Raw genomic sequence first — 23,011 nt, 5'->3', positions numbered from 1 at the left:
TCAATGAATTCTCAAGGTTCTTATCAGATATTTGGGTTCTAATTTCGCCCTTCATGTGCTTCATCCTTGAAACTAGTTGCTCAAGAATATCGGTGCTGCCGAAAGCTGATGACATGAATAAGACGTGATTGTGAGTAGTGGGATATTTATTTATTTTTTTTGAAGATAGAACTTCTGAAAGTCCAGTAAAGAGACACTGTCAAATTTATCTTTGTCTGTATACTGGTATGTTTGATAAGTGTAAACGCATTTTTACAAAAAATTCAAAATTTTTCAGTAAGTTTACAATTTTGTTCTGGGCCGCATTCATAGCCATTTTTGGCCGCATGCGCCTCTTGGGCAGCGGGGTAGATACGCCTGCTTTAAAGTGTAAACCCAGTCACTTAAAACTCATTTAAGCCATTTCTATATTTTTAAACCTGCAGCTTTCAATAAAATGACACCTAGTAATCCTGCACAGGAGATCAGCAGCAGTAAGATGCACGAGTAAGCCTCCGTTCACGTTGAGTGTGGCTTTTAAATTGTGCGATTTCACCTGAAACTGCATGATTTCAAAGCTTCATCTCAGTGGGACTTTGAGTGCAACTTTGAAGACACCTGTGTGGCTTCATGCACAGATGTCTATTAAAGTCGCACCAAAAATTTGCCAAAAGTAATGCATGTACTACTTTTTCAAATTGAAAAGTTGGAGTCGCATCAATTTGAACACTGCCATTGCTGGCAATAGGATGCGACTTGTCATGCGATTTGACTTGTCAAAATCAAAGGTCAAATGTGATCTGTCAAAATTGACATGACACATCACTCCAATGTAAACGGGGGATAAAGGGGAAAACAGGATTTTACCATACACAGAGCTTTAGCAAACTAACATAAGTTTAGGATTTACATCTACTTTAAAGAGCAAGCATGATTCTTCTGGCTTTCTTACTCCAGGACGTCTGGATACAGCAACCCCTTATGTTTGATGATGGTGGATAATGGAACCTCCTCCCTCTAAGAGAATCAAGTCTACTCATCCTGATAACGATGCCACAATATCGGAAGCCTCTCCGCTTGTATCCCAACAATCTCTTTTTGTGGACACCACTTTCCCTGAGGATGATGATCTGCATGTGGAGAAAATAAAGTGGAAAAGACCAAGGGTATGTTTATGGAAATCTGTTCTTCATGAATAGCCATCAGCTAGAGGAGGTCTTCATTGTCTGTTTCCTCTAGGAAATCTGTGAATGTCCACGCTTTATTGTGGATGGAGCCACCAGAATGGATGTTTGCCAAGGGAACCTGAGTAAGTCTGTCCCATTTTTTTGACTACCTAGAATAATAGATGTTGAGGCACCTTTAAAGTTGAGGTTTAAAGGTGCCACAAATGTATGTAGTGTTCTTTGCACCTTCATATTTTTTATCAGCCTCTAATCCCCAGTACAGTAAAACTAGGATTGAGAGATGGTGTGGCAGTAATTGGAGCCTACCAGGCTTTGATACATGCAGATGTGCTGACAGATGGAAAGATCAGACAGATGTCCTTATCAGTGTGCTTCTGCTCCTTCAGGCTTGGCTCAACCTGCTGTGTGGAGCGGCTCACAGCAGGGGTCTGGTGCGTCCTTCTTCTCCGTTTTAGGGATGACTCAGGCCCGAATTTTTGGATGTATTCAGACCTGAAACAAAGCAGAAGACGCACAGGACTCTTGCGCAAACCGCCCGCAGCCATCCCGGAGCTGTGTGAACCGGCTCCATTGAGAGCCAGTCACAGTCTCCTGACATGTGAATTGTATGCACGGGGAAACCTGCATCCAATTCGCTCTAGTGTGAACCCAGCCTTAATATGCAAGCACAGGCTGGAAGCAAGAAGGCGGCCATGCTTTATTGCTTAACTGCAGTGGAGAAAGAAAGGGTGTCAAACCTAGTTGTGCTGTCTGGCAGGGCTGTGTAAACCACCCATGCAGTTTCTTCAGAGCCCTGTGCTGTAAACGGCCGCTTCTGTGTGCATGCACGGGTGTGGCGTCATCAAGGCTCCAGCCGATCACAGAGTCGGAGTCCACAAACCTAGAAGCAAGATGGGTGAAGATGAGAGTGCCTGCAGCGCTGACATCTGTGTGCTGGAACAGCTTCGTTTTAATGTAAGTTTAACATAATGTGCTAGTATGCGATGCATATTAGCACATTATGACATTACCATGCAGGTACAAAAAAAAAATGTCCAGCGGTTTAAAAGCGCTTTAGGCTCCATGTACACGGGACGTTGTTAAAAATTCCTTGAATGCTGGAATTTTTTATTTTTTTTTTAGGACGTTTAAAACGTCTGTTGTGTCTCGTTTGCACCCGCGTTTAGCGGGCGTTTGCGGGCGTTTGCGTTTAAACCGTTCCTAGAGGTAAAAAAATCATTCCCCTTTAAAATGGAAAATCGCAAGCGCCAAACTCGGGTCATCGCATTCGGTCGCATTCGGCCACGTTTTTGCATTTGAAACGCCAGGAAACCAGACGTTCGAAAGCCAATAATTGCATTCCAAAAAACGTCCCTGAACTCAACTGCCTGCAAATGACTGTAAACGACCCTGTGTACATGGACAGATAAGATAACATGTAGGTGGGTTCAGGGGCTTCTGAAAAAAACGCCCAACTGCTCCTAAAAGGCCATTTACAAAGTCCCGTGTACATGGAGCCTTAAACTTTCATACGCATTCATAGCTCCCAACTACCCCTGATTTAGAGGGACTGTCCCTGATTTGGGACAAAGTCCCTCTTTCCCTCTCTCCTCTTTCCTCCTCATTTGTCCTTCATTTTGGTCTGATCTTTATAGTTTTCTATAAAATGCACTTTTTTTCCAAGAGCTAAACCTTTCATCCAATTTCTAAATGGCTGCATTTGTAAATTAAAAAAGCCAGTGTGTAGGGGAAACCACAAAACCTTTGGGTTCCAGTAACATTTTGACTGTTGAAGCCAGATTGAAAAATAGATGTACGGTATTTATTTTTACAAGCATGTAGGTAGAAAGACATGTTTGGCGAGCAATACATTAACATTGTGTTGGTTTCAAAACAATTGCTCTAAATGGCTAAGGACTTGTAATACAATGTATATGTTTTACAAAGGGTGGGACCTATCTATCTAAAGTTTCTTTGAAGTCAAATCTTGATTGAGATGCAGAATAGTTATTCACATAGGCTTGCTACTTTCAGTAGTTGTTTAGCTGAACAGGTCTTCAAAGGCAGAGATAGCCATCTTGCAAATGAAGAGGTGGGAAACTGATGTTCTAATTTTGATCCTCTGCTTCATTACCAATATATTTTTATATTAAGAATACAGAATCTCACAAAAAGTGAGTACACCCCTCACATTTTGTGTATATATATTATTATATCTTTTCATGTGACAACACTGAAGAAATGACACTTTGCTACAATGTAAAGTAGTGAGTGTACAGCTTGTATAACAGTTTAAATTTGCTGTCTCCTCAAAATAACTCAACACACAGCCATTAATGTCTAAACCGCTGGCAACAAAAGTGAGTACACCTCTAATGTCCAAATTGGGCCCAAAGTGTCAATATTTGGTGTGGCTACCATTATTTTCCAGCACTGCCTTAACCCAGTAAATGAACCTGCGGTGGTCCTTAGGTGGTTAAGGAGGCATGGCAGGGGGTGTGTCTTATGCCTACAAACTTTTCCTAATAGGTGTCCCTCGTTCTCATCTCATAACATTAGGAGGTATGTGCATTTAGATCCACATTCTGCACCATGTTCTATCACCTGGCTCTCAGGTATCACTATCTTGTGAGAGCCAAATTGTAAGTCTGATTTTGACCAATGACTTTTAAACTGAGGTCATTGTAGTGAATTTTGATGTGGAATTTTTATTATTTATCTGCACATTTTTCAAGATGTGTTTAGGTAAATTGCCATTAGGTCTCCCAGTGTCGGTTTACCGGTATTTGCTATGCACATCAAATATGGCTTTAACTGGCCTGATCATCCCTACCAACGGGCGCTCTGCGCGGCTATCGCGAATGAGTGAGCACCAGTCCGGGTCTATGGCAGTGCGATGTGAATTCCACCGTGCAAATGTATATCAGCCAGCCGGGGCCCTGGTATTCACTGGCAAAGATATGTTTCTTATGTGGAATTATTATCATTATTATCTGCCCTTTTGCTGGAATGATGGCTGGTAGTTTTCTATTTTGCTTGATCTCCGTGATTGAAATACCGCTGCTATTTTCTTATGCAGATATAGTCTCATTTACTGGAACAGTAGCATAATCACTATCAAATATGGTTTTTATGAACTATATTATATAGGATTCACTCTAACAGGTTATGACGGGAGTGCATGCCTATGTACTAGCATGGCCGTGTTCATGAGAATCCATGCTAGTTCCATTGTATAGTGTTTGGCAATAGTGCATGGTTCCTTTTTGCACAGGAAACCTGGAGACTCCTTCACACGGCTCAGTGGGTTCCTTTACACTCCCATTTCTATTGTACTTTTGAAAATATACATGTCTGTGATTGGTCATGTTGAGGCCACCTCCCCCATGTAAACACCTCTTAGCCTGAGCATAAATAAACAAGCGTCCTGTGTTGGAGAGGACTGCTTCTATGGATATCGACCGTGACACAGCTTTTTGCCTGTTTTCTCTCTTTGTTGCTGAGCATGCTAGGATTTCTTTATTCAAAAGAGCTATAAATTATACTTTTCAGCACAAGGAACTAATGGCGCGTATTAATATCCGCAAGTGTGCTTTTCAACGCAGCGAAGTTCTCCGTGCAACGGGCAAATTTCTATGCGCCAGACCCGATTAATTTCCACCGCAATTATATATGCCTTATACTATCTTATTTGCATGTCAATGTTGTGATACAATTATGTGTAATTATTAAATTTCAGTTGAATATCTTTTTATGTACCTTCTTGTAGGTAACTGCTGGTTCCTCTCAGCCGTGGCCTGTCTGTCACTGTACCCTCATCTCCTGGAACATGTCATGCCCATGGAACAAGACTTTGGAGATGGGTATAATGGCAAGTTTAGATTCCAGGTGAAGAAGCAATCTTTATATTAGTTTACACCAGTAAAACATTCTTGATTTTCCATATTGTTTTTTTCTAGTCCTGTATACATGGAAAATGTCCAGTATGTGGTAGAGCCTTCTAGCCATGGCTAGCAACTTTCTGAATAGGCAGCGACTGCTCCACCAGAAGGTCCTCAACAGGTCTTTATCTTTCTGGCACATTCCCTATATCTGGTCTCCCACAGTACACAGAACATGGAAATGCAATTATTTTAGTAAATATAAACTGCTTAATACCTTTTCTCATCAGCAGTATATAGCAGTCTTGTGACTTCTATCACAGGCCGAGCACTTGTTAAAGCTTGTGGGAGGAGTTTTATTCTGACTGTGCTATGAGGCTGCATAACCCCTTGACCCTCTGTCTGAACAGTGATGATCAGCCCTGTGCTGATGACATGCACCCTAAAAAAAGAAAAACTCTCTCGCAATACACACCAAACTGAGCATATGCAGAGTGTCCCCAAGGCTCTGTACTATCAGGAGATGGATTGGGGACAGTAAAAGAAGGGGAGAATCAGAGAAGGCAGGACCAAGCAGCCTTTTTACAAAATGCGCATGATTAATCCCTTAGGTTCCTCAGTGAGTATAACTATCATGCTATAATGCATATACAGACTGATTTTACTATTGTGGGTTTAATAACACTTAAAAAATGTAAAAAATATCTAAAACATTTGAAAAATATCTAGGAAAGCAAATTAGTAATAATAATTAGTAATATTAATAATACTAAAATAAAAATATTACATACTTTTATTGTCCCAGCCAAAAGTATCAGGGCATTCTGCTCTGAAATGGTACCAAAACCACCTAGTTACCCAAACCAAAATCGAGCAAAAAGTCAACTGATTCACCAAAAAAAGATAAATAAAATTGTATTTTTCAACAAAACAAATGAAAAAAAAAGTAATCTCCTAGATTGTAAGCTCTAACGAGCAGGGCCCACTGATTCCTCCTTTGTTAAATTGTATTGTAACTGTACTTTCTGTCCTCATGTTGTAAAGCGCTGTGCAAACTTTTGGCGCTACATAAATCCTGTATAATAATATTATACATTCTATTACCCAGTACATGCAATTTTCCCTATGTATTATAAATGCTGCAAGTCCACAAAAATTCTTGCTTCTTTTGCCAAAAATCCAGAGTGCTAGTAGGCTTCCATTTAATAAGACACTGCAACTACTACACTGAAATCCCAAGCAGTTTTTTTTTCAGGTCTGTCTATGTTCTCCCCTGCTGGACTACCTCTTCTCATCTCCATGACTCAAGGGAGTTGGGGGTTCTGTAGTTCAAGAGCTTGAAGAACTTGATTTTTATGAAACCGAATAAGAGTATATCCCTTGAACTTTCACACTAGGGATTGACCGATATTGTTTTTTCAGGGCCTAAAACCGATTTTCCGGCCACCCTTCTGGCCGATAGCTGATATTAGGTGCCGATAGTCTGTACGTATGTTAAAGTTTTTATTTTTACACTGTCCTTTTACATTTTTTTTTTTTTTTTAGCAAATTTTTCGCCGTTCCAAGGAATATAAACATCCCTTGTGACAGTAATAGGCAGTGACAGGTACTCTTTATGGAGGAATCTGGGGTCTGTAAGACCCCAAACCCCTCCTCTGCATTTAAAAGCATTCAAAATGCCAAATTTGGCTGTTTTGAATACTGTCATTTTTTTTTTTAAACCTGGCACCTTTAAGGCTCCAGTACCCGGAAGTGATGTCATGACATCTCTTCCAGGTTACTACTTTACAAACCCGATCAGAGATGATTCTGGCTTTTTTCGGGTGTTCAGCCAGCTGGCGGACATGCTGGCTGGTCGATCGGGCAGGACGGCGGAAGGCGGCGGGACGGGGGGAAGGACGTCTACTCCCGTTGCTTGTAATAACAACCGAGCGGCTGATTAGCCGCATCGGTTGTTGATACAAGACAGTCGGCTCTGAAAAACAGTACCGGAGTGATGCCTGTAGCTGCACTTGAAGCAATATCGACAAGTTTGTGATGATACCGATACTTCAAAAAAAGACAATATCACCCCCCCCCCCCCCCCCGATATTTGACCCCACCGATAATCGGTCGATCTCTAATTCACACACACTTGTCATATTACACTGTCAGAATATATAACATACAGAAAAGGAACAGTAATTAACAAATCTCTCTTGATATGTCTCTTTTAGTTCTGGCAGTATGGGCGTTGGGTGGAGGTAGTGGTAGATGATTTGTTGCCCACGGCGCAGACCCTGCAGAATGGAAAGACTCATTACAATTTACTTTTTGTGCATTCTAAGGACAAGGATGAATTCTGGAGTTCACTGCTTGAGAAAGCCTATGCCAAGTAAGTATTACTTAAAGTATACACTCCAGCTGCTGAGACTTGTACCCCTTCAATGACACTGAAGGCCTCTTGATCCAGTTAGGGAAAGAGAGCCTTGACTTACGGGGGCATGGCTAGGAGGTGGGATTTATGTTGGGATAGTGGCAAAAGTAATTGGATGAAGTCATGGGGTGAAGGATTGGCCTGAGCTTTTTAAGTATGCCCCCAGGGAACTCTGGGCCTTTTTGGAAGAACGCATGGTAAAGAGCTATTTCAGGTGATTTTGAAATATTTTTGCATACGTAAATGTGTGTTTTACGAGCTTTGCGCAATTCTTTTTTTTTTTTTATGTGTGTAGTGCCATCTCCAATGGAGCCGCTTGAGTATGTTTGGTTCTATACTCTGCCTAAAAAAAAAACAGGAGCTCAGTTTAAATCTGTTCTATACTCTGCCTCTTGACCCCAAAAACCGTCTCGGCCCCTCTGGCACACCTAGCAAATACCATTATTATGAACACAGCAAGGAAATGGACACAAATTGTAGTAAATCAGAAAGTATGTTTAGACTTTTTATCTCCAAGCAAGCAGTAAGGCTCCATTCACACTAGAGCGACTTGTCAGGCGACTTGTCATCCTGACAAGTCGCAGTCCCTCGCGGTCCATTGACCGCTACAGGACCCGTTCTAATAGGAGCGGCACAAGTCGCTCCGACTTAGAAAAAGGGTCCTGGACTACTTCGGGGACAACCTTGGGACGACTTGCATAAACATTCATTATATGAAGTCCGTGCAAGTCGGGCCGAAGTCGCGGTGTAAGGGACTTCACAAGTCGCCCCCGAAGTAGTACAGAGTCGTGCCGCTGCAGTGTGAATGGGCTCTAATAGTGTAACTGAATAATTAAAAAAATGAAAGACTCTGATAGTATAGCACAAAGTCCCATGCAAATGATAAAAAAACACAATTTAACCAACTTAAATGGTTAACTGTGACCTATGTGTTTTAGGCATAAGGCCTGGTTTATACCTATGCATTTTTTAGTGCATTTTCAGTTTTTGCAGAAACACACTACAGTCCATTTAACATAGATTCCTATGGGTCACGTTCACATCTGTGCATTTTATGGAAAGGGCCAGGGACTTTTTTCAGATTTTTGGTTCCATAGACTTCAATGGATCAAAAACGTGTATTGAAAAACGCAAAATGCACCTGGAATATGCAAACCTGCAACCTGCATAGGTGTGAACCAAGCCTTAGGGGGAACAGAGATGACTTGTGGCAGGTCAGTCTGTCTCCCTAAAGTCCTGAAATCACAGGCCCGGACTGTACAAGTGTGGTACAATATGCAAAACAGTATCAACTTTAGGGTAAAAGTTAGAGTTCCTCCTTAATGAGCATAAGTGCTGGTCATTGGGTTTTTGGCTAAAGGAAGAAAACACGTGGAAGTCCTCACTGTGGAGATGTCCGGTATCTTCAGCTAGCTTAAGACCCCAAGGAATCTCTATGCAAAGTAGCTCAAGAATGAAGGGTAACAGGTGAAAAATGTCTCCTGGGGCAAGTTTTGACAAGGAGATAGGGTAAAGGTGTCTGCATGCAGTGTCTCTCAAAAATGGTTTATGCAAGATGGGCCACTGCCTGCTCACCAATCCAGCGACACCAGGAACCAAGGGAATAGACACACACGGGACAGGCTCTTTAGGAATGCCTGATTGGCAACCCAACAGCAGGAGGGCACAGCGATGTCTGTCCAAACTGCCCACAAGACCGATAGAGCGCCTGAGGTGATGGGCCTGCCCCTGAAGAGACTGGAGCTGTTGGCTAGGAAACAAGCACACTGATGGTGCAACAGCAGCATCCTCTCCTTGATTCTGGTCTCTCCCTTGCCTCTTGGATCTCTTTCCTTCCCAGGTAACTTTGTGGTGTCCCAGTCCTCCTCTTGAGAGTCAGCCTGCTGGGGTGGGTAGCTTTTGCCCCAGGAGTTATTATGGAGTTGCCTGGGCTGGGGACCACATGTCCCAGAGTTCCTTGCTGCTCCTCTCCTCCTGTCCTGTAGTTCTCTCTCCTCATTGGTTCCCCTCCCCCGCCAATGAGGAAGCAGGGGAGGGAGCAGAGTGAGCGCCCGCTCACAGCACAGTGAGAGGAAGAGAAGGAGAGGGGGAATTCCCTCGCAGCTGCTGACAGGCTCTTTCTCTCCCTTAAGAGCCTGTCAGTGTGTAAATCCCGGTGGCAGCCTGAGGGAGATGCGGGGCCCGCAGGCGGCTGAGCAGCACCTGCTACATGTTCATCAAGCTTTAGGTTTTTCGGGGCTGGGCAAGGGAAGGAGAGTAGTTCCAAAGGAGGAGAAAAGTTCTTCAAGTGCAAGTGGTATATACAGTTGCTCCCTTTGAAGCCTAAGGAGCCAAAAATGCCTGATTACGCAAAAAAAAAAATTGTTCATGTTCTTGGCATTGAGCTACAAGTGACTGAGCATCAAAATGTGAACAGGCACAATTGCAAACAATGAGATTCTGCATGTTGAGCGTAGTCAAGCATAGGGAAACACATTACAAAACACTCTTGTGAATGGGGGGCCTACAGTAAAAAACTAATAGGCTTTACAAAACTTTTTTTTTTTTTAATTAATTTTCAAATTCAGCATCTTCTCCAAAAAAAAATCTGTTTTAGTTTGCGACCAGGGTTAGATTTTTTTGCATAGCAATCATAGGCTTAGGCTCTATTCACACCCTTCTATGCCGCGATTTTACAGCGAGTTGCTGGGTTTTTTTTGTGGAAAATTTGTTGTTGGACAAATTTAAAAACGCAAATCGTGGCAAAATCATGGTAGAAATGCAATACTTGCGTTTTGGATGCAGGTCCATTGAAGTCTATTAAATGGAAGACACTGCATTTTGCAGGAAAAAAGTCCCGACCCTTTACAAAAACGCAGAAGCACAAAAATGCAATGATGGGAACGTGTTCCATAGGAACCCATGTTAAAAAAAATTAAATGCATTTCTGCAAAAAGCATGAAAAAAGGCATTCGTGTGAATCGAGCCTTAGAGAGGAAGAGCTGCCAGGGAAAACACACAAATGTTTCTGCTGTAATTAATCTACCAAGTACTTAGTCTGCACAACTAGAACCAAAATGCTAGCATAGCATGAGTGATTGTTCACACACAGTGGGCAAACTTACTTCTTCAGTCTCTTTTCCCTAGTCTTGGCAAAGATTATAGTCATGCGCAGGGAGTGTGTCGGGTGTGCCTGGGCACACTCTAATCACTACGTGCGGTGCATATTCCCCCTAGTGCCCGGACTTCCCCCCATTTTGGCTTCCCCCCGTGTTGGCTTTTCCCCCACGGTGCTGTGTTTCAATTTGGAGAGCGGGGAAAGGGGCCAGTAAATATGTAATTTACTGGCCCCTTCCTTTTCTAAATGAACACGGTGAACACATTCACTGATGGTGTTCATTCATAACTGAAACATAGTAAAAAAAATTTTTTTGCTGGCTAGGAAGGAAGTCAGGTCGGGGGAATGGCCGCAGCAGCTGCCAATTAACGGTAGGCAGAGGCTGCCCCAGAGGGGAGGCGAGCATGTGCAGTGTTTCTGACACCTACCACCATGACCACTTCAAATCACTGAAGTTTGCCATGGTGGTTAGAGTGTTCCTTTATTATCTCTCTGAAGAAGTAAACCTCTGTATACTGATTCTATTTCATTTGATCATCCTCTAGTTGTGTTAAATTAGTGCGGGGGCGCGGCGGCATTTTATTATTTATATACCTTAACTATAGTATGTATTTTCTATGTAGCCCGAGAAAATTTCTCTACACTCAATGTGGCCCAGAGAAGCCAAAAGGTTGGACACCCATGGCTTAAAGTGTTACCAAACCCAGGAGCCTGCATTCACTATATCTGGTGTCCCTCAGTATACAGAACATGGAAATGCAATTGTTTTAGTAAATATAAACTGCTAAATACCTTTTCTCATCAGAGTTTTCATTCTACTCTGACTGTCCTATGAGGCTGTAGGACCCCTTACCCTCTGTCTGGATTGTAGAAGATAGGATCAGCCTTTTTACATAATGCACAGGATTAACCCCTTAGGTTCCAGAGTGAGTATAAGAAGCATGCTTTACTGCATATGCAGACTGATTTTACTATTGTGGGTTTAGTAACGCTTTAATTAGGTATTATCAACAAAAACTGTCAAAAAAAGCACAAAAAGTTAAAGTGTACTTTATACTTTTAAGACATTTAGGAAAAAAATTGATATTGCATTTTTATAAATGGCTTCTATAATGTATTCTTTCCCCACCTTGATATCATTGAATATTAATGCAGTGATTGATTGCAGGCTTAAAGGTGGGTACTCTGCCTTACAAATGGGCTTTGCTGGAGAAGCTCTGGAAGATATGACTGGTGGTGTGGTACAGAGCAGTGATACCAACTGCCCAGCCTCAGAATTATGGAGGCACCTGGACAATATGCTTCAGAGAGGCGCTCTCATCTGCTGTGGAAACACTCAGGTACGATGTTTTTTTAAATGAACACACGGAACACAACCTCAAGAACTCCTTGTACCTAGTTCTTTAACCTCTTCTGGACTGCCCGCTGCAGATATACTGCGTCAGGCAGCCTCTCCTGCGTGAACTGACGTAGCTGTACGTCGGTCACGCGCCTGCAGCTAGGGGGCAAGCGCGCGCTCCCGCCCCCACTCGGTAGCGAGGACTCTGATGCATGGGGCCGGCAGCTCCGATTGCCGCCGGGCACCCGCGATCGTTCCCCGCTAAGAGAGGACGGTCAGCTATTGTAAACACAGCTGACCGTTCTTCTCTCTGGAATGATCACAGAGCGCCTATGATCCTTCTATGTAGGATCACAAGTCTCTGTGATCATTTCACAAGCCCAACCCCCAGAATATTAGAAACACTTCCCTAGGCTTACAGTTAACCCCTTGATCACCCACTGTGTTAACCCTTTCCCTGACAGTGTCATTATTACAGTAACAGTGCATATTTTTAGCACTGATTACTGTAGTTATGTCACTGGTCCCCCCAAAACTGTCAAAATGTCAGTTAGGGGTCCGATCTGTCCACCGCAATGTCGCAGTCCTGCTAAAAATCGCAGATCGCTGCCATTATTGGTTAAAAAAACAATAAAAATGACATAAATCTTTCCCGTAGTTAGTAGACGCAATAACTTTTGCGCAAATCAAAATATGCTTATTGCGATTTTTTTTTTTTACCAAAAATATGTAGCAGAAAACAAATTGGCCTAAAATGTTAAAAAAAAATTGATTATTACATTTTTTATGGGGGGGAATGTTATATAGCAGAATGTGAAAAATATTGTTTTTTTTTTTTTTTTTTTTTTTCAGAATCGTCACTATTTTTTTGTTTATAGCCCAAAAAATAAAAATTGCAGAGGAGATCAAATACCACCAAAAGAAAGCTCTATTTGTGGGGAAAAAAGGACATCAATTTTATTTAGGTATAGGGTTGCACGACCGCGCAATTGTCCATTAAAATAATGCAGTGCCGAATTGCAAAAAATGGCTTGGTCATTAAGGGGGCAAATCCTTCTGGTCCAGAGCTGGTTAAAAAATAGTTTTCCCTGATGACTCCATGTCAGCATGGCTGGGTTTAGCCCCCGCCCCCCAGCTGTGCTGACATGGAGCTGGTCAGGAAGGAAAATTACGGTAAGTATCTGTTACTACATTTTCCATTAGTTTGACCCGATCAAAATGTAGGATGCTGTCATGCAGTTATGTATGCATAGAATGCTGGGCTTTCTGATAAGAAAGCCAAGCACTATTTCTGACTTGTTAAATGCTCCTGCTGACCAAAGAGGTTAAGGGATCCTCCTCAAAGTCATTCAGCTGCTACTTAAGCCCCGTACACACGTACCGATCGTCGGCGAACGATCGGCCGTCTTTTGTCCCCGGGCTGTCGGTGTCTGTTGAAAAGTGCAAAGACAGCACATGAATTTTGTCCGCCGACTACAGCCGACTGCAGAAGTGATGTCATGTAATGGTTAACTTTCCGTGTGCTTTTTCTTTTCTGAGCATGCCCAGTCTTGCAAATCTGCGGTCTGTCGGCCGAATTCTGTACTGACTGGCGAACAATCGGCCGTTCTGGTGTCGGCATACAAAAATTTTAATGCTTGCATGACAGATTCTTGTCGGCTGTCGGAGGCATCATACTAACAAGCCTACAATCGGCAGATCGGTCGTCGGCCGACGCTTTTTGGCCGACGATCGGTACGTGTGTACGGGCCTTTAATTTGGGTCTGTTTTCATAGTATAATGGAAAATTAGCTATATAACCCTGGAGTACAAGACTCGAGCTTACCTCCTGTGCCTTACATCTGTTAAACATAAAAATGTTTACCACTTGGGATACAGCATAAACCTTGGTTACATAGTATATCGATGAGGTAAAGAGGCATTTGTCTTCAAAATTGGGACAATTGGAAACTATTTCATCATCCCAAACCTTTTGGTTTTGCAGGGAGAAGTTGAAACATCGAATTTGATGGGCATTCTCAGCCATCACATGTACTCAGTGACCGGAACCAAAATAGTAAGTATGGAATAATTAAAGCTATTATAGATTTAGGATGACAGGTTGGGCAACAATCTCAGATGACGTGTAGAATCCCCAAACCCTCAGGCCAGCTCCAGTCTATGGGGAGCAATTGATTAAGTGGATTAATAAACCTTCCAATTCCATAAACTTTGAAGCCCCCGCCTGTGTTTTTTACATGAACAGGGCTTTTGGGACAGCTTTATGTTCTTTTAATTTACTGCCTGGGTTTCAAAAGTGCTGGATGGCATTAATTGGCCAGGGCTACGTGTGTGAATTTAATATTTTCCTAATGAGAATTGTTAATAATTGTCGGCACTCGCTTTGTTCGCTACACATTAAAACCAATTGGCTGTTAATTAGATTATTGTCACTGTGTTTTTTCTTATATCAGTTGCAAAAGTGTAAATGCATTTTTTTATTGAGGGAATTTTTTTTTTTTTTTTATCCTAGCCAGTTAATACACTGCAAGGGATTGAAGAAAATAAAACTATTGGAAATGTTCCACCTGCTGGTGTTTATGTGTAGACAAGCAGATTCAATCCACTAATTTCCTACTTCCTGTGGTCATTTACTACTTCTTCTTAAATGTTATTTTCCCAGTATTAACCTCGCTGTTGTAAATCTTTGCCTTACTGGGTAAGTTTTACTGGAAAACGCTCTCCTAAGGCCCCTTCCACACCTGTCCGCTCCGTCGGCGGACTCTGTTCTGCTCAGCGGGGGATCGATCCGCCGATCCCCGCTGAGCAGGCTGATGACAGCTCCATCTCCCTCTGTGTCCGGAGACAGAGATGTCAGATCCCCGCTTTCCCCTATCGGTAAATCGGATGAGAACAGACCGCCTGTCCATTCTCTTCCGATCCCATCCGATCCGATCCACTGGACGGATGGAAAATAGGGTTTCCATCCGTCCGGATTTGACGGACCGGATCGGATGGCAGCGGGTGTCAGCGGACATGTCTCCGCTGCCCCAGAGATGCATGAGGCATCCATTTAGATCCGCCTAAAAAACTAACAGGTGAATCTGAACGGTCTGCATGTGTGAAAGGGGCCTAACAGTTTTTTTGCCTCCACACTGCTCCAACAGTCCTACCTGGCATCAAGAACAGGCACTCCCTGCCCCTGATTGCAGTCTACAGTCACTAGCAGTGTTTCATAGTGTTCAATTCCTCCTTCCCATGCCCATCCTGACCCACATGCAATCCAGTAGTAATTCTTACTTATGGGCCATACACACTATAAGATTTTCTGAAGACTTTTTCCTTTAGACTTACCAAAACCATATAATATGAGGTCAAACCTAAACACTTTCAATTTGTATGCAATCTGGCAGGCCCTTGCACTACATAGAAAAGGTAAATCTGAAGGAAATCTAACCACAAAAGTTGGATAGTGTGTATCCAGCTTTGGAGAGGACTGCAGCTGTAATGGAACAGCTGAGCTGGCCAAGTTCAGGCTGCTTCAGGACACAGTTCTAATGCCGGGTCACACTTGTGCGATGCGGGAAGGCTGCAAATTCGCAGCCTGTTCCCGCATCGCAAACGCACATCTGGCAGTTCACACTGCCATATGCGATACGCAGGGGGTGTCAATGAAATGTTAACGACACCCCCAGTTTGATCGCATATCGCACATCAGTTCGCACAGGATCGGATCGCACAAGTGTGAACCACTGTGCGATCCGATCCTGATGCGGCTGAAAAAAAAATGTATGGCTGAATTCGCACTGCACATCCGATCGCATGTAATGAAGGAGCAGTGCGCTCCAATATTACATGCAATCGCCGCACACGCTATAGTGTGAACCGGCACTTAGGCTCTGTCTCTACTAGTGAAAGTGTTGCTTGGCTGTAGAAGGGTAGAAATTATATGGATAGAGGAAAGTGGTAATAATTGGGCTGTAAAGGAGGTTCGGCAGAAATGGTTGCAAGGTGTAATGGATAGTTGAAGTTGCTGCTATTGCAACATTTTGCCACAACATCATAAGTGCACCATTATTAATACCTACCCTGGTTACCCCTCCATATCACACATACACTGTGACTGCAATCTCAGGCTCAAAACTTTTAAAAGTTCTCAGGTACGATTATACAGGAACACAAAGGAGATGTATTGACTGTGCATTACTTCTCCTCTTTCTTAGGCTGGGTTTACACATATGCAAATTGAAAAGAGTTTTTAAGAACATCAAATTCACATAACGTGTGAATGTGCCCAGCTTTTAATGAAGCTAGTTCACACATGTGCGGGGCAGTTGTGGTGCGGTTTTGAAAAGGGTCCTATGCATTTTTGGGTCTGGTTCAAGTGCAAATTTGGGTAAAAATTTGCACCTAAATTGAACCTGAACCAGTGAACATAAAAGTCCTAGACTGCAAACCGCAGCCACATATGTATGAACCCAGCCTTAGAGGAGACCTGTCTCTAAGAACTATAGAAAGTTTCTCTTTGCTTCTGCAAATACACTTTAAGTAAAATCATGAAAATATGATAATAAAGTAAGCAAATAAATGCAAACTTCATTAAACGATAAGTTAACTTTTTTTAAAAATATACTAAATGCACATCTTTTTTGCAGGTTAAAAAATGTGCATTTATAATTTTTTTTTACTTGGAGCCTGTAAAGCATTGCACCCGCGATCAGCAGATCATGGGTGCCATGAGACTTGTGAGTGTATCTGTTGGCTCGTACCTCGTATGGACAGGCAGTTATTCACTGACTGGAAAAGAGAATGATCTACCAGAGCGCTCAACAGCGCCATGGTAGTTCATTGAGAACTACAAGCCGACAGCCACAGAACTCTGTGTATGAATGACGCGGCCGGGCAGGGGGAGAAGATCCCCTGCTTATTGTCACTGTTACATGTTCCCAAAGGTGAACTTATCCTTTTGAAATTACATTCAGGTAAACTTTACAGTAACAACTAAAATGTGTGCTTAAAGTGATTGTAAAGTCTTGTTTTTTTTCTATTTAATTAACAAACATGTAATACCTCCTCTATGCAGTTGGTTTTGCACAGGGCAGCCCTGATCCTCCTCTTTTCAGGTCCCTCGTTGCTGCTCCTGGGTTTCTCCAGAGGTTGCTAGGGGTTCCTACGCAATAAGCAACTCCTGCCTCTTAGATGAGTAACCACTGATAACAATATTATTTTTAGTTATCTGTCGGGGGGGGGGGGAGTGTTCTACCAGTGACCACAAAGGAAAAGCCAGCCATAGATGGAATGAAATTTCGGTCCATCTATGGGCAAGCTGGCTTTATAGAAATTGATCTCTCGATTGACTTCTCTACAAGCAGCCTGTTGGAAACATTTTTCTCAGCTATAACCAGAGGTGCTACAGAGTGTAAATGGATGACAGGGACAGAGAGACAGTCACTGTCTCTCTCTCCTCATTGGACAGATTGATGGCAGCGGGAGCCGTTGGCTCCCGTTGCTGTTAATCAAATCATGTGACAGGGGAGGTGGGGCCAAGTCCCACTGTCTGTGTTGATGGACGCAGCAGCAGGACTTGGGAGTGAGCCCGTACGGGCGCCCCAATGGAAAGCGGCTTTCCGTGGGGGCACCTGATGAAGAGGAGGAGCGTGGAGCAACGGCAGAAAAAGAGGATTGGGGTTGCAAAACCATCGCACAGAGCAGGCATGTTTGTTATTTTAATACAAAAAATGCAATTGTACATATAGCAATTGTTAGCAGGGGTTCTCTGAGCCCTGAAAGTTATTTTTAAGATTAGTCCATGTTGTTGATGTTGAGTGAGGCTGTCCACTAAATCCTTTTAATCAACTGAGCTTGTTAAAAATATGTGCATACAATATTTAAACATGAATAAAAACACTTTGAGACAGGGCATGAGTGTTCACAACTGGTAGTAGTGAACAACAAATGTAATAATGAGAAAAAGCCCTAAATTGGCTTTCCAGACCCTGCTAATAATTTCCTCCATTAGAAGCAAAGCAGAGAACTCTTTTCAAGTTGTGTCTTGGTAGCAACTTTAGTTCCATCCAATACCTGATCCTTTCTTGCAGGTTCAGACCCTAAATGGGCCAGTATCTCTGCTCCGGGTCAGGAACCCTTGGGGACACACTGAGTGGACTGGATCCTGGAGAGATGGGTAGGATGTTTATGTTTTTGTCATTTGAAGGTGGAGCTGTCAGAACTTTTGAAAAGACAATTCTGTGGTTTTTATTTTCTCAGGGGACCAGAATGGCATACTGTGATTGACCCCGAGCTGCCAGAGAATGTAGTTCTAGAGGATGGAGAATTCTGGTACAAATGTCAATTTAAATATCATCTCACAAGTCCAAGATAAACGTTTAACTTTTAATTAAAAATTTGTTTCCAATATTGAGCCAAATTTTCAAAAGGAAATATACTATATGGCCAAAACTTTGTGATCACGTGACCTTCACACTCATATCCCCCTTTGTTGGACATCCATGGGCCTTCCCATTCCTCCATTTGTGGCTTGAACACCCTTTACTATTCTGGGAGACTTTCCACAATATTTTGGTGTGTGTCGGTTGAAATATATGCCCTATCAGCCAAAAAAGCATTGAGCAGTCAGGTACTGATGATGTTGGACCTGGCTCACACTCCACATTTCAGTTCATCCCATAGGTCCTTAATAGGAGTGAGGTCATATCAGACCAGTGGAGATACTCCATAGAAAACTCATTAGACTGTGTCTGTATGGTTCTGGCTCTGTGCACAAACTGTTGCCACAAGGTTGGAATCACACAGCTGTCTAAAAGGTATTTGTATGTTGTACCCTAGTACACACTATCAGCGGGTTGAACGAAAAAAATCCTGACCGCTCAGGTCGGAGCCGCTGTACTAACGATCTGACATTAGTACAGCGATTCCCCCTGCTGAGCTGTTGTGTTCTGAGAGGGGGACCAGAACACTCTGGTTAGCGCTCTCAGACATTGGCTGAGAGCGCTGATCGGAAGCCGGTCAGCTGCTGGCTTTTTCAGACCAGACAGGCCCGGCTACCCCACACACGGGCCGAATGTCAGCTGTTTTTTTTTAACCAGCAGGTGTTGCCTGACATTCGGCCCGTGTTTACTAGGCTTAAAAGTACCCTACACTGGAAACATCTGAAATCAGTCATTTGCAGGGGTGTCCACAGTTAGCCATTGGATATGATGGTCAGATGTCGTCAAATAGCGCAAATGAAACTTCACACCAGTTTTTAAGTAACAATGAAAATGATCTTATTATTGTTAATTGGCTCCGTAAACTATAATCTTAAATACAACATAGCTTTACTTGAAACAAAATTTCAATTTTCCTCTCCTTGACAAAGAAATAAATCTGTTCAAAGCTACTTTCCAACCAGGAATTGGGTTAGCCTACAAAAAATAATTGCATGACTATAGGAAAAATATCTAAAATAATTGATCTACTTTAGGCTCTATTCTGTAACTTATTGTTAATCATAAACTCGCATCATATAATGTGTCAAAGGAGAAATGATATCATTTAAAGGTGACTAGATTACTATACTGCTATGCCTAGTGCTAATATTGTGTCTCTAAATGCAGGATTGCAGTTGAGGATTTCAAAGAGAATTTCCAGTTTCTGGAGATCTGTCACTTGGGACCCCAGAGCCTTTTGGAAACTGGCAGTGCTACTAAACCCTGGGAGTATGTAATGTATGAAGGGCGCTGGGTGAAAGGACTTTCAGCTGGGGGCAGCCCTACTTCTGGTAATTGATGGATACTTTCTTCCATGTCTCACAGGTTTCTTGTGTCTTTGTCTTCTTGAAGTGGACCTGTGATTTGCCTTTACTGGGACAGGTTCTCTTTACTGTGTGGGGCATAAGGTACATGTACTTAATTTGCCCTATTTTGCTCTTAGCCAATGTGAGAAATGCCCGGTACTTCCAAGTATGGAGGAATATGTGAGACTCACCCGGCCTCACCACAATGCAGTGCTTTGTTCCTGAATGGCCAATCACAGGCCCAAATGTTGCCATGTAAACAACTTTATATAACTTTACAAAAATACACAGGAACCTATGGTGGTTTTTAGCAGGAGTGGCTGCCTGCTGCAGTATAACTATATATTTTACTGTTGTGAATGGCAATGAAGAGAAAAACTCACTGCTTGATGTGGGTTACTGTACTTTATAAATCCTCATTGCTCTTTGTGCTGTCTTAATAAATAGACCTGATAGCTTTGTAAACAATCACCTTGTAAAACAACCCATTCAGTTTGAAATTGAAATGAAAAGCAAACATTTGTGTATAGATAAAAAATAAAAACAATATAAATACCTTTTTTTCCCTTTTTTATAAGTGATCACATTCCCTCTGTTCTCAGCTGGATAAGAGTTGGGGGAGGAGAAGCAACAGCACACTGATCTTCCCAGTAAATGGCTGTGCAGGGTGGGTGTGTCAGGACAAGTCTGATCATTGGAGGAGAGCAGGCAGGGCCGGCCTTAGGTGTTCAGGCGCCCTGTGCGAGCTAATCCTGTGGCACCCCCCCCCCCCCACACACATTTTCCCCGGGGAGTGTGGGGGCGGGGCAGACCCAGGAGGAGGAGGAGAAGGGGCGGGTGGAGGAGGAGCTGACGATCTCTCTTCTCTGGCGTCCCTGCAGAGAGGAGGAGGGATCAGTCAATAGCGGCGTCTCTGTGGCTAAGCTGTGAGATACACAGCTCAGCGCTGCAGCAGTAGAAGACCGAGGCACAGCAGGAGGTAAGTGGCGGCCGCTGCCTGTGTTAACCCTGTCCAGACCGCAGTCGCCGCTTACCTCCCGCACAGCTCGCACACCCCAAAGGCCAGCCCAGAGAGTAGGCTACGTTCCCAGCACAGCTAGAGAACTGACCATGGTGTGCTCTCCTGCCTAATGTGGTCAGTTTTTAACAGGAAAGCAGAGGGACTGGCAGGAACGTCGCCAGGGATTTCACATAAGGGAAGCGATACAAAGAGAACAGGATACTTTCTCATACAAGTACATGGTACAGCGGGCACATACCAGGAATTTGAAATGCTGGGGTAACAAACACTTTAAAGCTTGCTTGTGTAACCCTGGCATGCAGGTGAGTCATTTCTGGGAAGTTGATAAAAAAAATCTGCACATTTGTGTTGAAAAAAAGGGTTTTCCATAGGAAATTATATTTTTAATACCAACATCAGAAAGGAAAGGAAATAATAACTCGGTTATCTGCACCTTTAAATCCTTCCTGTCATTATTCAGTATATGGTGAACAGTTAGACTGGTTTTAAGTCATTTTTTGAGCATTATAGAGCAGTAGGCTAAGTATAATCTGGGAACTGTACAGGGATTCAAAACTGTATATGCACCAGATCCATAACAATTAGATTGGGCACATTGTGTAAGCAATATGGCGACTTCAAGCAACGTTCCAAGGGTTTGTGGAGCAGTGCTGACTGAGCTACACCCTGGGGGAGTAGATAAAGCAAGCATTATATGTATAGTAGTTGTTATACAAAATTGCAGGTTGTAGGGTAATGTGAAAGTGTGATATTAAAAAATGTTTGTACAGTTGGATAGAATATGAAAGGGTAAAATCCCTCTCTGTATATTTTTTGCTGTCTCTTTGGGGTGTTTTCTTTCATTTCCTGTGAGGTGAGGGGGATTTCCCTCTTTGACAGTTGTTACTAGAATAGATGGCCCCATGGGGAGATTTACCCTCATCTCTCGCCCTGGTCAAAACTGTTACATTTTAGATCCCCCGTCATTTACTGTCTCAGTGACAATGGTCAGTAGGATGGTCCTGTCCCAGATAGCGAGGATAACTTGCCACAAATTTGTGGCAGTGTTGAATTGTAAGTCTGTTAACTTGCTGCACATTTTCACCGGCAAGTTGTACACTTGCAGAGCACTTGAAGCACAATTTCTAGTCGAAATGTTTCCAATTTGTAGCAAATTTGCTTGGTAAATCTCTAGCAAGAGCAAAGTTGCAGTGGTAAGTCTACAGCAAGAGCTTTGCAAGTCTAAAGCATTAAAGTTCAGCCACAGTGACCCCTGTGGTGGGATGACTATTGCACAATATAACTGAACCAGAACTTGCAGCACACTTGCAGAATGTTTGCAAAAAAAGTTGATCTGGAGTCATGCAATGTGGACTTGCTCCAATAGTGCAACAAACTTGTGAAGCCTGGCAAGTCAAGTAGCTTAGCAAATCATTTTCAAACTTGCAGCACAATTACTTGCTGTCTGGGGCAGGGCCGTCTTTAATATTGATTGGACCCTTGGCAAACATTTTTTTGGGCCCTCCGAAATCCTCTTCTCAACTATTTTTGGCCAGTGTGGGCTCAAGGGGGAGCTGCTTTGGGCCCCAAAACAATGACTGGGCCCAGGGCAGCTGTCTCTTTTGCCCTGTGTTAAAGACAGCCCTGATCTGGGGTAGATGCCCCCTACAGGAGTAATGTTTTTTATGCCCTCATGGCTGGAAGCAGCTATTAGATATTAAAGGAAAACTACTGTTTAATGGTTTTGGTTTCATTTTATGCCTTTTATTTTTCATTTAGGTTCATGCATGTTTAAAATGATCTGCTAACACTGTGCTATTTATAAAAAATTTTATTTTATTTTGAAGTCCATCTTTCTGACCATGTTTCAGGTTATATACATATAGGATGCAACAAAAAACATGGTCATAGTCTACAATGTACAATATTCCATGCTTTATTAAATATTTTTTACAGTCCTGACCGTAATAAAGAACAAAAATTTATACAAAGTTATTATACATCCCCTTTAAGGGCCCCATGTTGCCATCAAGTCATTGTGGACTTCTGGTGACCAATTGGATAGTTTTTTTCCAGATTGATCTGTCTTCTCTTTGGGTCTCCAGGGATCACAATGGTATGTTTCTACTTTCTGTAACTGCATTCAGCTATTTCATTGCTGGTTACTTCTTCTTTTTTTATGTCAGCTTTTTGGAGAGTTATTGTCTTTTTCCAGTGAGTTGGACCTTCTCATAATATGTCCAAAATAGGACACTATCAGTCCAGTCATCTGGACTTCTACTGGAAGGTTGGGCTTGATTTATTAAGGGACCCATTGTTTGTTTTTCTTACTGTTCATTATATTCTTAGACTTCTTCAC

The 23,011-nt window shown here is 42.7% G+C and overlaps 1 protein-coding gene across 1 annotated transcript in view; it reads left to right on the top strand.

Moving 5' to 3' along the window:
• LOC309560164 (calpain-2 catalytic subunit-like) overlaps positions 1-23,011 on the top strand; it is a 78,767-nt gene that overhangs the window by 4,535 nt on the left and 51,221 nt on the right. Inside the window, exons 2-10 of the mRNA XM_082263729.1 lie at positions 937-1,145; positions 1,219-1,288; positions 4,915-5,033; positions 7,243-7,400; positions 11,708-11,879; positions 13,863-13,934; positions 17,956-18,041; positions 18,125-18,196; positions 19,474-19,637. Coding sequence (XP_082119855.1) covers positions 981-1,145; positions 1,219-1,288; positions 4,915-5,033; positions 7,243-7,400; positions 11,708-11,879; positions 13,863-13,934; positions 17,956-18,041; positions 18,125-18,196; positions 19,474-19,637 — 1,078 coding nt within the window. The 5' untranslated portion in view covers positions 937-980. The remainder of the gene's footprint in view (positions 1-936; positions 1,146-1,218; positions 1,289-4,914; positions 5,034-7,242; positions 7,401-11,707; positions 11,880-13,862; positions 13,935-17,955; positions 18,042-18,124; positions 18,197-19,473; positions 19,638-23,011) is intronic.

Source organism: Pelophylax lessonae (genome assembly GCF_965119305.1).
Source record: "Pelophylax lessonae genome assembly, chromosome: 7".
Taxonomy (NCBI): domain Eukaryota; kingdom Metazoa; phylum Chordata; class Amphibia; order Anura; family Ranidae; genus Pelophylax; species Pelophylax lessonae.
The sequence above is the reverse complement of the archived record's forward strand: the minus strand, read 5'-3'. Positions and strand labels throughout refer to the sequence as shown.